At 37.3% G+C, this 14,162-nt stretch overlaps 2 protein-coding genes across 26 annotated transcripts in view; one reads left to right on the forward strand and one right to left on the reverse strand.

Annotated features, from left to right (window-relative positions):
* The window catches only part of DTNB (dystrobrevin beta), a 279,721-nt gene that overhangs the window by 168,917 nt on the left and 96,642 nt on the right, over positions 1–14,162 (forward strand). The gene's annotated exons all lie outside the window — the stretch shown is intronic.
* LOC118906223 (general transcription factor IIH subunit 3-like) lies at positions 11,089–12,143 on the reverse strand. The gene has a single exon (XM_036873656.1). It carries the CDS (start codon positions 12,095–12,097, stop codon positions 11,165–11,167), a length of 933 nt encoding a protein of 310 aa, XP_036729551.1. The 5' UTR covers positions 12,098–12,143; the 3' UTR covers positions 11,089–11,164.

A 14,162-nucleotide genomic window follows, 5' to 3' on the forward strand; every position in this document is an offset into this window, starting at 1 on the left:
TGGCAAAATTGAGTCTTTGTAACTGAAATCGTATGACCCTCAAAGCCTAAAATATTTATTATCTGGCTCTTCACAGAAAAGTTTGCCAATCCCTAGTCTTAAAAAAGAGTTGATTAAAACTGCAAATTTAGGGCACTTTGTGCTTCTTGGTATTCATTTTTCTGAATGCTCATCATATTCTTTGGTTTGATGGTCCAGGTTTTTTTTTTTTCCCCCACCCAAGCGTAAAGGTTAATTTGGTAACTTCTTCTGTTAAAACATTTGGATAAAATTTGTTACTTAGAAACCAGACTACCTTCTTCCTGTTTCTCACAGCATGTGCCTAATAAATGTGTAGAATGTTTGAACAGCTAAACTAACCAGTTTCCTCCACACCTTGTATCAAAACAGAATTAACCTAGACAATTAAAAAACTGTTAAATTATAATTAACAGTTAATTAACATTAACTTTAATATGGCTCTTAATTGTCCTATTTTAACTACTCTTCTGTTTAATACTGACTTAGACTATACATATGCACTACCTTGATTTAATCAACCCATATCTGTCCTCTTTGTTGTTTTTCTATACCAAGACATAGTTTATTTTTTTTTGTTTTTTGAACTTTAGACAACTATGCTTTAAACATCTGGTGCTTTCAGTGTTTGTGAACTTTTTAGCATAATGCAAAAATTCTGCCAGTTTTGTTCTTATTCATGATGACTTTAAGTAGATCAGTAGGAATTCACCAGACCAGGAGTAATCTAAGACCATTTGTAACCCTATGAGAAAACAGGTCTAACTTCTTGTTTATGTTGTTTAGTTATTTAAGCACATATTTCTGACACTTCTTTTAAAATGATGGATGAATTTGGAATTTGAAATGACTTTTGTGACAAGGGTGCTTCTGGCTAATTGTCCTGTGCCAAACCAAATGCCTTATTGTTTGCAACTTTCTTTATGAGCCAAATTTGTTTTTTTTCAATGAGAGTTATTAACTGCTTTTACTATATTCCAAAATAAATTGTTATAGAATTTATGATATTGATAAGTTGATCTGGACTGAAATCACTGTCTTCCACAAGTATTTACTGAATGTGAATTGTGAGTGGGGCTCTGTGGGTGCTGAGGAGAGTCTTATTTGAGGAAACCAGCAAGATGATACTTTTCTCTTAGATTCCTAGGTGAATCTGATGTTCTAGTCACTTGAAAGGAGTATCAGATTCATTCTGGTCTCCTGAGGCTGAACCTATTTGGAAGGTTATAATTTTGAGCTATTTCCAACAGGCAAGTCATACTTTGGCTCTTAGATCATAGCTCATCTGGTATTAATTCTGTCTTGCGTTTTGCCGTAATGATTTTGAAAAACCTAGGCATGGTGACACAGTCTGCTCACTAGTGGGCCATCAGATATCTAACATTTCAGGTTTATCTAATTTGACCTTTTGAGAAAAGAAAAGCTGCTTTTTATTCTATTTAGATAACCTAGAATGTGAAGGCTCTTATGGTTCTCAGGTCACAGCTTATCTGACACTAATTCTGTCTTGCATTTTGCTGGGATGATTTTGAAAACCTAGCAGCTGAAGAACACAAGATTCTCTTAGAGCCTTGAGCTTCACTCAGTTCTGGTTTGGGTGTTGTCTCTTTGGCTCCATTTCAGGCTGAAGGTCCCAGATAATCATTCTCTTCTGGGCTTTGGGTAGCTGGCCCGGGAAGTGTATCTCTCCCAAGAAGAAGGAGGGAGCACAGAGAGCACTGGTACCAAGGGTCACGCATCATGTGAGATAGTCCTAGGAATAGGATAAGACTTTTGCCTGAACTTCTGTGTGTGTGTGTGTGTTGGGGATGGGAGAACTTGCATATACTCAGAAACCCACACATGTGAGTATATATGTGTGGTTCCTGTGTGTGTGTGTGATAGAGAGGGATGGTCATGTGAACAGCAGATGTGGTGATTGATTGTGATGCAGTAAGGAGAAATAGCATTATTTAATACAACCATACTCAAGGTTTAATCCTAGGAGGATAATTATAAGTGGTTGTGACTTTGATCTGCTCAGTTTCACCTACCCCTTGGGATTTTTCTCACTCTGTTTAGCACTGTACTGCCATAAAACAGTCTGCTTTTAAACTGTAAATCTAGCATTGCCCAAACACCATCACTTGGTTTTCTTTCTTTTTTTTTTAATTGTGGTAAAATACACATAACATAAAATTTACCATCTTAACTATTTTCAAGTGCACAGTTCAGTAGTGTTAAGTATATTTACATTGTTGTGAAACAGATCTCCAGAACTTTTTCAACTTGCAAATCGAAAACAATATATCCATTAAACATCAACTCCTCTTTACCAAGATCCTCTGGTAACCACCATTCTACTTCCTCTTTCTATGAATTTGAGTACCTAAGATACCTCATATAAGTAGAATCATATATTATTTGTCTTTATGTGACTGTCTTATTTCACATAGTATAACGTCCTCATGGTTCATCCATGTTCTAACATGTCAGGATTTCCTTCCTTTTTAAGGCTGAATAATATTCCATTGTATGTATATACCACATTTTGTCTGTCCATTCCTTTGCCAACAGACATTTGGGTTTCCACCTTTTGGCCATTCTGAATAATGCTATGAAGATGGGTGTACAAATATGTCTTTGAGACCCTGCTTTTAATTCTTTGGGTTATATTCCCAGAGGTTGGACTGCTAGATGATATGGTAGTTCTATTTTTAGTTTTTGAGGAACCTCCATACTGTTTTCCATAGTGGTTGCACCATTTTACAATCCCATGAACCAAAGTATAAGGGTTCCAGTTTCTCCACATCCTTACCAACACTTGTAATGTTCTGTTTTGTTTTGTTTTGTTTTTAAGTTACCCTAATGGGTATGAGGTAATAGAACATTGTGGTTTTGATTTGTCTTTTTTTTTAAAACAGTTTTATTGCGGTATAATTTACACGTCATAAAATTCACCCACTGTTACAGTTAAATGAGTTATAGTAAATGTATGTAGTTTTGCACCCATCACCACCATCCAGTTTTAGAACTTTTTCATCATCCAAAAAAGTTCTCTTGTACCCATTTGTAGTCAATCCCAGCTCCCACCTATAGCCCCTGATATACATCCTGTTTCTGTAGTTTTGCCTTTTCTAGACATTTTATATGAACAGAATGATATGTAGTTTTTTGTTTCTGGCTTCTTTCACTTAACATAATATTTTTGAGGCTTATCCATGTTGTAGCAAGTATCAGTAGTTTATGCCTTTTCAATGCTGAAAATATCCCATTATATGAATACCACATTTTGTTTATCCCTTCACCTGTTGATGGACACTTGGCTCATTTACAGTTTTTGACTATTATGAATAATCCTGCTATGAACATCTTTGTCTTTGTGTGGACATATGTTTTCACATGTCTCTTGGGTAGATACCTAGGAGGAGAATTGCTGGGTCATGCAGGGTAAGAGTATATTTAACATTTTAAGAAACTGCTGAACTGTTTTTTGAAAGTGACTGTACCTGTTACAGTCCCACCAGCAATACATGAGAGCTCCAGTTTCTCCACATTCTCACCAGTGCACTGGGTATTTTGTCAATCTTTTGTATTTATAGCCATCCTAGCTAGTGAGTAGTGGTACCTTATTGTAGTTTTAATTTGCATTTCCCCAGTGACTAATGATGTTGAGCACCTTTTCATGTACTAATAAACCATTCATATATCTTCTTTCTATAATTGTCTATTTATATCTTTCACCGTTTTAGGGTAGTTTTAGATTTAGAGAAATGTAGCTAAGATAGGACAGAGAGTTCCCGTATACCCTGCACTCAGTTCCCCTGTTGTTAACATTTTACAAATGAACCAATATTGATATTGTTATTAACTGAACTCCATGCTTTATTGAGATTTCATTAGTTTGTTTCCTAATGTCCTTTTTCTTTTCCAGGTTCCTGTCCAGGGTACCATTATGTTTATTCGTCACGTCTCCTTAGGCTCCTCTGGCCTGTGACAATTTCTCTCGCCCATTTTATACCTGGTTGGTTTGTCGTCTGCTTACTGAGTTTTAAGAGTTCTTTATATATTCTGGACACAAGTTCTCTGTCAGATATATGATCTACAGATAATTTTTTCCAGTCTGTGTCTTATCTTTTCATTTTCTTAATGATCTTTTGAAGAGAAGAGCTCTTAATTTTGAGGAAGGCCACTTTATCAATTTTTTTCTTTTATGGATTGTGCTTTTCATGTCATATCTAAGAAACTTTTGCCTAACCCAGGGTCACAGTGATTTTCTCCTGTGTTTTCATCTAGAAGTTTTATAGTTTTAACCTTACGTTTCAGTCTGTAATCCATTTTTGTGTTAATTTTGAACTAATTTTTGTGTATGGTTTAAGGTAAGGGTCTAAGTCTCTTTTTTTGCATGTGGACTTAATTATCATATAATTCATGTGGCTCATTCCCGTACTTCATTCAGATCTCTCCTTAAATGTTAGCTTCTCAGAGAGCCTCATCTTAACTGTCTTACCTAAAATAGCACCATCGTCAGTATCCCATTGCCTTGTTTTAATTTCTTCGTGGCACTGATATATGACATTACTTTATACGTTTTTGTATTTCTTTATAATCTATACTCCACTAGATTGTAAGCCCTTTGAAGACAAAAACTTTATTTTGTTTCCTGCTGTATCTCCAGGGTATAGAATGGACCTGGCAAATAGTAGACCTTAAATAAATATTTGTGGAATGAATAAATGCATGTGTATATGCTCACGACTTACTAATAGCAGTGATCTTCATGAAGTATTCAGGCTATACAAGAAATTATATCAGTATGTGAGGATGAGGCAGGTCTTTTTCTTGTGTTTTTAAAGAGCTAGAGCTAATAATATCAACATTTTGGGGTTGGAAGCCATGATCCTGCAATTCATTATGATTACTAAAAAATCCTTGAAAAATAATCATTAATATTGGAGAAATCTGCTTTTCTTTGAGCTTTATTTCTCCCCTAGCTAAACCTAGGGTATACTTGTAACATAATTTCTTGCAGATATTGAGCCTCAGAAGTTTATTTCATTGAGTTAAATTTCTTAATAGAATGTATATGCTGTGATCTGGTTGCAATTCAGGGTAATTTGAATATTTCTTAGCACCTTTACAGGTCTTGCCCACTTTTGACTACTGCCTAAGTTTAACACCTACTAAGTTAGCCTTTTTCATTCTTGTTAAACCTCAACTCTGTGTACAGAGTTGACAAATCAATCTTCTTGAATCACTGCCTTTGTCATATTACTTCCCTATTTAAAAATCTACAAAGCTCCACTGACTATAGAATTAAGGAGGCACTCCTCAAGCTGGAATTCAAGGCCCTGTGTAATCAGGACCCACCTTACTTTTTTAATCTTATCTTCTACTGCTAAATTATGCAGGACAAAGCCTCACTTTGGCCAGACCTGCCTCCTTCCTACCCTTTAAAAAATTTTCTCTCTTCCCATACCTCTGAGCTGGCTCATGATGTCCTAGCCCAAATACCCCCTTTTCCTGAATGCCCTTCTTGTCTCTTCCAGACTTTCCATGCTTTATATGTCCATGAGCCGAGCTTAGATTCTGCTGCATTCATGAAACCTTTGAACCCTAGAGGCAGCTAACTCATATGAATCTCTTCTTTCCTTACCTAGATTCTTTTAGCTCTTGTTTTATTAGTCATTTGGGCACCCAATAAAGTGTTCTCTCCTTCTTTAAGGATTTCTTGAGTATGTTTTGGACCTGGATTTCTTGAAGGCTGTAAGCACCTCCTTTGCACCATCAACTTCTTAAGGTCTGGGATTGCATATCCTTAGTAACTGGCACACTCCAGTGTTGGTGGAACTAAACTCTACTGATTTGTTGTGCTTCTGGAGTATGGAGCCCAGTTGTAATTTCTAGTTAAATGAGGTTAAATTTGTCAAGTTTCTTGTCCTTCTCTTCAAGGTCACACTATAGGACTTGACTACTTGTTTATTTGATATGACTTTGATATGCCCTTACTGAAGCTTTGGAAGGCAATTAAAGAAAGGTTACTCAGATTGTAAAAATCTGTTATTTTTTATTAGATTTTGGAGAGAGGTTCTTATTTTACTACTTGAAATAATTCTAGAGATCAAGATAAAGTTAAAGTAAGGCATCTTCTCCTTTCGTAAAAGGACCTTTCTCTTTTGTCTCACTTATTTTTTCCCTATTGGGTAATTTAATGGGATCATTTTAAGAGTAAAATTGGATACATGGACTCCAAGCATGAATTTAAGAAAATATTCTGTTAATTCATATTGAATAATCTTCCTCGTTGGTTTCTCGCTTTTTTAGTAGAATTCTTTTTGGAATTTAAGTGACTTCTTTATTCTCCTTAGCCGTTTCTTCCAAGCTGTCACCACCTCATGTTTAATTCTGTATAAGCCCAGCTGTTATTTTTCACTCATTTCCTGTGTCCAGTTTATTACAAGAAAAACATTCTTGTTAAGAGCTTCTCCATAGAGTTTCTTGAGATGAATATTTAACATCTTCAGTTCGAGAAATTGATTAAACTGCCATTTATGTTATCTGTCTGAGCTCAGCCTTTAAATTTAGACCTGGTATAATATGTAGGGATAAAAATCTTGCTGACAGATTGGATGTGGAGTATGAGAGGAAGGGAGATGTCACTTTGACCTGAACAATTGGAAAGATAGAGATGGGGATACCTATAGGCGAACAAGTTTGTCTAGAATGAGAACTCCATTTGGACATGTTGAGGTTTTTTTGATACCCAAATAGAGATGTCAAATAGGCAGTTTATATAAGTCTTGAGGGCATTCATGGGTTTTTTTCCCTTCCTTCCTTCCTTCCTTTCTTCCTTCCTTCCTTCCTTCCTTCCTTCCTTCTAACATGTAAGGATCAAACCCTGTTACTATTTTCTTACTTCTTTAGATGATTATTCATTTAATTGATTTTTTTTAATTCTTTTTTTCTAATATGCAGAGTTAAGGTGATTTTTAAAATCTCCAAACACATGAGACTTTGGAGGGTATTTTTTGATGCTTTCTGATATTATCGACTTTTGGTAGGAGGTGGTATTCTGTATGATGTTGATTCTTTGGTAGAGTTGAGATTTCTTTTAGGGTTAAGTATCTGAACAATTTTTCTAAACATCCTCTGTATGCTTAAAAATGTTCTCACATCAGTTTTTTTTTTTTAAATTTATTTATTTTTGGCTGCGTTGGACCTTCGTTGCTGCACGCAGGCTTTCTCTACTTGCGGCGAGTGGGGGCTACTCTCCATTGCAGTGTGCAGGCTTCTCATTGTGGTGGCTTCTCTTGTTGCGAAGCATGGGCTCTAGGTGGGCGGGCTTCAGTAGTTGTGGCATGTGGGCTCAGTAGTTGTGGCTCGCAGGCTCTGGAGCGCAGGCTCAGTAGTTGTGGCGCACGGGCTCAGTTGCTCCGCGGCATCTGGGATCTTCCTGGACCAGGGCTCGAACCCATGTCCCCCACACTGGCAGGCGGATTCTTGACCACTGCACCATCAGGGAAGCCCTCAGATTAGTAGTGAGTGCAGTGTTCTCCCATATTCTCATTAGATAAAGCTTATTAATTATGTGTGTAGAAAAGATTAAGTTTAATTTTAAAAATAAAAATGCATTAAGTGATTATAGATGAAAATGCCAACTGGCTTAATATTAGGGGAGAAGCTTGTGGTACATTTTCCACTGAGAACATTAGATACAGAGGAGTTATTTCTAAACAATTTGGGCAGAAATGACCATGATGTACTCTGGAGAATTGTGTGATGACTCAGAGAACCTTTAGTGATGACAAAGACACTGATGTCAGAGATGCATTTAAAGAGTTTGGATGAAATTGAGTCATCAAAGTGAAACGGAGTTACATTTCTAATTTATTGTGATCTTAAATGTTATAAGTAGCAGTGGAAGGAAGGAGAGTAATAGGAAAGTAGGAGAAGTATAAGTGGCAGCAAGCTTTTGATATTTTTCTTTTTTAAAAACAGGGAGGGCTTCCCTGGTGGCGCAGTGGTTGAGAATCTGCCTGCTAGTGCAGGGGACACGGGTTCGAGCCCTGGTCTGGGAAGATCCCACATGCCGCGGAGCAGCTGGGCCCGTGAGCCACAACTACTGAGCCTGCGCGTCTGGAACCTGTGCCCCGCAACGGGAGGGGCCGCGATAGTGAAAGGCCCGCGCACCGCGATGAAGAGCGGTCCCCGCACCGCGATGAGGAGTGGCCCCCGCTTGCCGCAACTAGAGAAAGCCCTCGCACGAACCGAAGACCCAACACAGCCAAAAATAAATAAATAAATAAATAAAGTAGCTATAAAATTTTTTAAAAAAAAGAAAAAAAAACAGGGAAAGCAGTCTCATATATAACTTGATCTTTCCCAAGGAAAGATCTCCAAAACTAACTTGAACATGTAAACCTTTAAATGGATCAAGTCAAATGTTTTGTTGCTCTGGGTGCACTGCAGTAAGTTATGAGTGAAAAAGCACTGGTGGATCCAAAAGCTTAACATCTTTGAAATGAAAAATAGACCCCTCCTAACACATCATCAAAGTCACTTTCAGCATTCTGTCTACAGCAACATCCTTTAGCTTCCTGTGACTGTGTCCATTTGTCATTTCCCCAACCTTTATATGGGGACAGAGGAGAAATAGTGAAGACCTTGAGTGAAGAAGCTGTAAGAGTACCATTATCAGCTGTACTTCTACTCTGGGAATTCCAACAAACCATGCAAACAGAGGTGTGGGGTGTGAAGTAGAGTTCATGGCGCTGACAGGGGCACCAGTTAGAGAGCTACTTAAAAAGCCTTCATGAACTGTTGTTTAATCCTTACACAGTGTTTAGACTTAAAAACTCTTTCAAAGACAATAATTTCAGATATTAATTAGGGATTTCTGTGTAACTGCAGAGAGTGATGGATAATTTATGAATATCCCTGAACCTTCTAACATAAAGCAAACTAGTCTGCTTTGCAATAGGTTTGTAGTAAGTTTGAAATCAGGAAGTATGTATCCTGCAACTTTTGTTCTTTTGGGAGATTATTTTGGCTGTTCTATCTTTCTTGTATTTCTATATGAACTTAGGATCACCTTGTCCATTTCTACAAAAAAGGCAGCTGTGGTTTTGATAGGGATTGAGCTGAATCTGTAAATCAATTTGGGGAATATTACTGTTTTCACCATGTTAAGTCTTCCAATCCATGAACATGGAGTGTTTTTCCATTTATTTAGATCTTCTTTAATTTCTTTTTTTTTTTTAATAAATTTATTTATTTTATTTTTGGCTGCATTGAGTCTTCGTTGCTGCGCTTGGGCTTTCTCTAGTTGCGGCGAGCGGGGGCTGCTCTTCGTTGTGGTGAGCGGGCTTCTCATAGCAGTGGCTTCTCTTGTTGCAGAGCACAGGCTCTAGGTGGGCAGGCTTCAGTAGTCGTGGCGTGCGGGCTCAGTAGTTGTGGCATACGGGCTCTAGAGCACAGGCTCAGTAGTTGTGGTGCACAGGCTTAGTTGCTCTGCGGCATGTGGGATCTTCCTGGACCAGGGCTCGAACCCGTGTCCCCTGCATTGGCAGGCAGATTCTTAACTACTGAGCCACCAGGGAAGCCCAAGCTCTTCTTTAATTTCTTTCAATGATGTTTTGTGGTTTTCAGTGTACAGGTGTTGCATTTCTTTTTTTTTTTTTTTTTTGAAAATTTATATTATTTTATTATAAACATTTATACAAAATAAACCACAAACACAACTGTTAAAAATAAAATTTAAACAGAATTAGGCCAGTTCATAAAACATGTCAAATGAAAAAGTAATAACAAAAACCTTATCAGCTTGTTTGAAATTATTCATCTTTAGATATATGGTGCTTTGTTTCCTAGACTTAAAATAGAGATCTCCATTACACAGTTAGGCTGTGAAATATTAAATATTATTTTTAAAAGACAAACAGATTCTTAAAGATTAGCAAATACTTGCAAAGTGATCACCAAAATCTTTGTGTATTTGTTAACAAAATTGTAAATCCAGAATATAAAATCTACTTGAAATAATCCAACCAAACACCAAATTGCTTAAGTGAGACTCAGTTTCTGAGATGGTATCAAGAGAAAATTAAACTCTTATTTATATACAAGGTTGTATACACAAATAGGTCTTTGTCAATTTCCTTTTTAAAAACAAATTAAATTGGCCACCATTCCTAAAAATGCTTCCTACACTCTGCTGGAATTTAAAAGGACTTTTAATAACTTCAAGGTTACAAAGAAAAATAAGTTCTTTATTGTTGCAAATAATTTTTCTTTTGAACTTATAGAATTTTTCAGTATTAATTCCAAAGCTTCTAGAGAACAGTTCTCCAGTATTAATGCTTTCCCCCTCCTCATTAAAAAAGGGATGAATTCTATGTGGGGCAACGCTTCATTGTACAGAATCCATTCTCCCCAAGAAATTCCCCCTCAGAACCCAGACACTGGCTTTCACAAATAAGCTCTTCACACACCTGTTCTTAAAGAAAAAGTTCCCACCAGACTACTGCACTCACTCTCCTTACTCATTTAAAATCAGATTTTAGAGATATTCAGTGACAAACTGTCATTTGGATAACTCTGTCCAAACATGTACTAATGTCAGACAAAAGAATAAGTATCTGCTAATATCTGGAGGTAAATCTCAATCTGGAAAACAAGGATTTTATTTACGTGACTACTGTCGAAGTTAAGTGTTGACTCAAGTAACATGTTCTATCTTGATTAATGCCATTACTCCATAAATAGTCACTTTTTCTAAAACTGTGTTCAAATTTCACGTCATACATTTCACAGTAAGAACCTAGACTTGGTAGGTTCTGACGCTTATAATCAGTCAGGACAGACTGGCTTTGACAAATGATCACCTCATTTAAAAAAAAAAAATCACAAATTTGTGCTTTCTTCCTCCATTTCTGGACAAAAACCAGTCAGAAAAAATTTTAGGGTATATTGCATAGAATGACTCCCTCAAATAAATCAGCCCCCAAGAAGCATAGGATGAGGATGATGTTTTAGTATATTTCCTGTAAGAAAGTTCATTAAAATTTATCTTACACGTATCTCTATTTTTTTCAGAGCCTTCCTAACAAAGATTCTGTCGTATAATTTCTATTAATAGCTCTAAGTGATGGGGAAACAATTTCTACTGTCATGCGGACATTTTCAGTTTCTTTTTCTTGGCCTTCAGTACAGGAGGGAGAGAAATCTTAAAGGCTGTCTCGCATGTAGTGCAGATAGGGCTGAAGTTGCAGAGTATTGACAAGCGCACAGAACACACGTAGCCGATTTCAATGAGATTTCGATGGCAGAAGCAAGCAGCCCGGTAGTCAACGTGAACTGGGGGTGGGAGGGTTAACTGAGACCTCTGATCTTGATCAGGAAGAAAAACCCACAGTAAATACTGCAGAAGGGAGGGTATCTGAGGCACCTTCAAGTACAGTCCCCCTGTGATGTCACAAGCCTGTTGGAGGAGTCCTGAATCGGAGTCTAATACACAGGCATCAATCAAAATATTCTGCTTCTGTGCTGCAAAGATGACATTCATGAAGTTCATATACTGCAACGTGCTGTCTTCTGCAGCCTTAATCACCAATATCCCTGATTTCATTTCCTGATTATCTTTAACATCCTTGTTCATTCTATGAATGTAGCAAAGAGCTTTGGCGAGGGATCCTGCCAGCAGAGTTTCTGTATGTTGACCTTCTATGTCACTCTTGGTCATTAGATCTTTGATCTCTTCAACAATAACTTCATTTGCTGCTGTTAACAACTCGTATTCTCCATCTTTACTTCCTGAGGGAGTAAATTCAGAAGAAGGGTTGCCAGGGTCTCCAAAGAAGTCTCCGAGTCTGCCATTCTTTCCAGGATATAAGAATCGACTTTCTTGAATGTGACTTGCTATCACAGCAAGTTTGTTGGAACGATTCATGAATAAATGAGAATTTCCTAATAACACCATCACTGCATCTATGCATTTTGATAAAGTAAACTGAGATTCCTTTAATGCTTGCTTTCCCCACCAAATTGGGTTGGTATCAACTATGATAACCAGAAGATTCAGTTCATCTTCGTCTGAGACCATAGCTGCCCGTGTCCCTCAGCGAACAGCCACTTGCAGTCAAGCGGGCCTCCGGGATACGGTGCCGCATTTCTTTGATTAAAGTTATTCCTAAGAATTTTATTCTTTTTGATGCTGTTATAAATGAAATTGTTTTCTTAATTTCATTTTCAGATTGTTCATTGCTAGTATATAGAAATGCAACTGATTTTGTACATTGACCTTGCAGTTGTTTATTAGCTCTAACAGTTGTTTTTTGGGGAGTGAGGGGTAGATTCTTTAGGGTTTTCTATATATGAGATCATTTCATCTGCAAATAGAGACAGTTTTACTTCTTCCTTTACAGTTTAGATATCTTTCATTTCTTTTTCTTGCCTAATTGTTGTGGTATACCCTCACTGTTGAATGATAATTTGTCTGGGTTTAAAATCTAGCCAAAAGATGTTTTTCCTTCATTCTTTGAAGATATTCCTGTATTATCTTGTAACCAGTCTTGATAACAATCTGATTCCCCTTCCTTTTTGTTGACCCTCTCATATTTCACTAGTAACTTTTATGGTTTTCTTTATAACATTGGTAATCTGAAGTTTTACTATAATTTGTCTGGATACAAACTTTTTTTAAAAGTTTATTTAATTTGTTTTACTACTCAGAGAATTCTTACTCTCTAAAGGCTCATGTCTTTCATCAATTCTGAAAAATTCTCATCCATTTTCTATGTTAGATACTATTGCCTCTCCTTCATTGCCTCTGGTCTCTCTGGAACTCTGAGTTATAGACTTTAAAACTGGATTTAGCTCTCATGTTTCTTAACTTAAAAAAAAAAGTACCATCAGCCTTTAGCTGTATTCAGGCTTGTATATTCAGCCTATCTGTGGAGGTTTTAAAAAATCTCAGTAGGGACTTCCCTGGTGGCGCAGTGGTTAAGAATCCGCCTGCTGATGCAGGGGACACAGGTTCAAGCCCTGGTCTGGGAAGATCCCACATGCCACGGAGCAACTAAGCCCATGTGCCACAACTACTGAGCCTGTGCTCTAGAGCCTGTGAGCCACAACTATTCAGCCCACGCGCCTAGAGCCCGTGCTCCATGACAAGAAAAGCCGCCGCAATGAGAAGCCCTTGCACCACAACGAAGAGTAGCCCCTGCTCACTGCAACTAGAGAAAACCCGTGCGCAGCAACGAAGACCAACGCAGCCAAAAATAAATAAATAAATTAAAAATAAATAAATAAATAAAATAATAAAAATCTCAATAATTATGGTTTTCATTTAAAAAATTTCTAATTGGTTCTTTTTCTGAACATTTAATGAATGCTATTCTATCCTTTAGGTGCCTGAGGGTATTAAATATACTCATTTTAAAGACCTTTTTAGATGCTCTGTTTTCTCTGGGATTTTTTTTGGCGGGGGAGGTGGGATTTGGTTAAGTTCTTCCAACCTCCTCAAAGTTGGCCTGCAATCCTGTGTGTAGCTGATGGCAACTCAGCACAGCCCTTGCTCACCACGATGGCTTCTTGTTTATTTTCTTCCTTGGGGGATACTTCTTCATTTTTTTTAGGCTTAAAGAAAGTTTCCCTTTTTTTTTTTAAAATTGGATTCTAGCTATGCATGCATCAATTAATTTTTATATCTTTAAATCATTTTTCTTTGGTACAGGAGGGTGAGCTCTCAGCATGTGCTCAGTCTGCCAGTTTGAACCAGAAATCCCTACACTATACCTTCAGCTGGTTTATAATTCACTGTCATAGCACTGTCTCCAAAGGTCTCTGTATGGCCTTTTTAGCAGAGACTTTGATACACATTTAATGAGTGGCGTGTGGTTCTTTATTCCCCTGGCAAACTCCCTAATGTATTAGGGCATTTAAAATTACTTTTAGATTCTTTTGGCCCAGAAATTAAATGCCAAGCCTGATTTAACAGGCAGAGTTGACCTGATGCATTTAGTACATATGAGAAATACTCCTGTTTTTCCTGTGTCCAGGTAAACTCCTGAGAACATTATTTAATCATCATTACTCCTCCCACTCAAGAATTTTTACCATCCCAAATGGCCTGTTAGCTATCCTTCTTTGACTTCCTTATCAGGACA

Source organism: Balaenoptera musculus, chromosome 13 (genome assembly GCF_009873245.2).
Source record: "Balaenoptera musculus isolate JJ_BM4_2016_0621 chromosome 13, mBalMus1.pri.v3, whole genome shotgun sequence".
NCBI classification, from domain to species: Eukaryota; Metazoa; Chordata; class Mammalia; order Artiodactyla; family Balaenopteridae; genus Balaenoptera; species Balaenoptera musculus.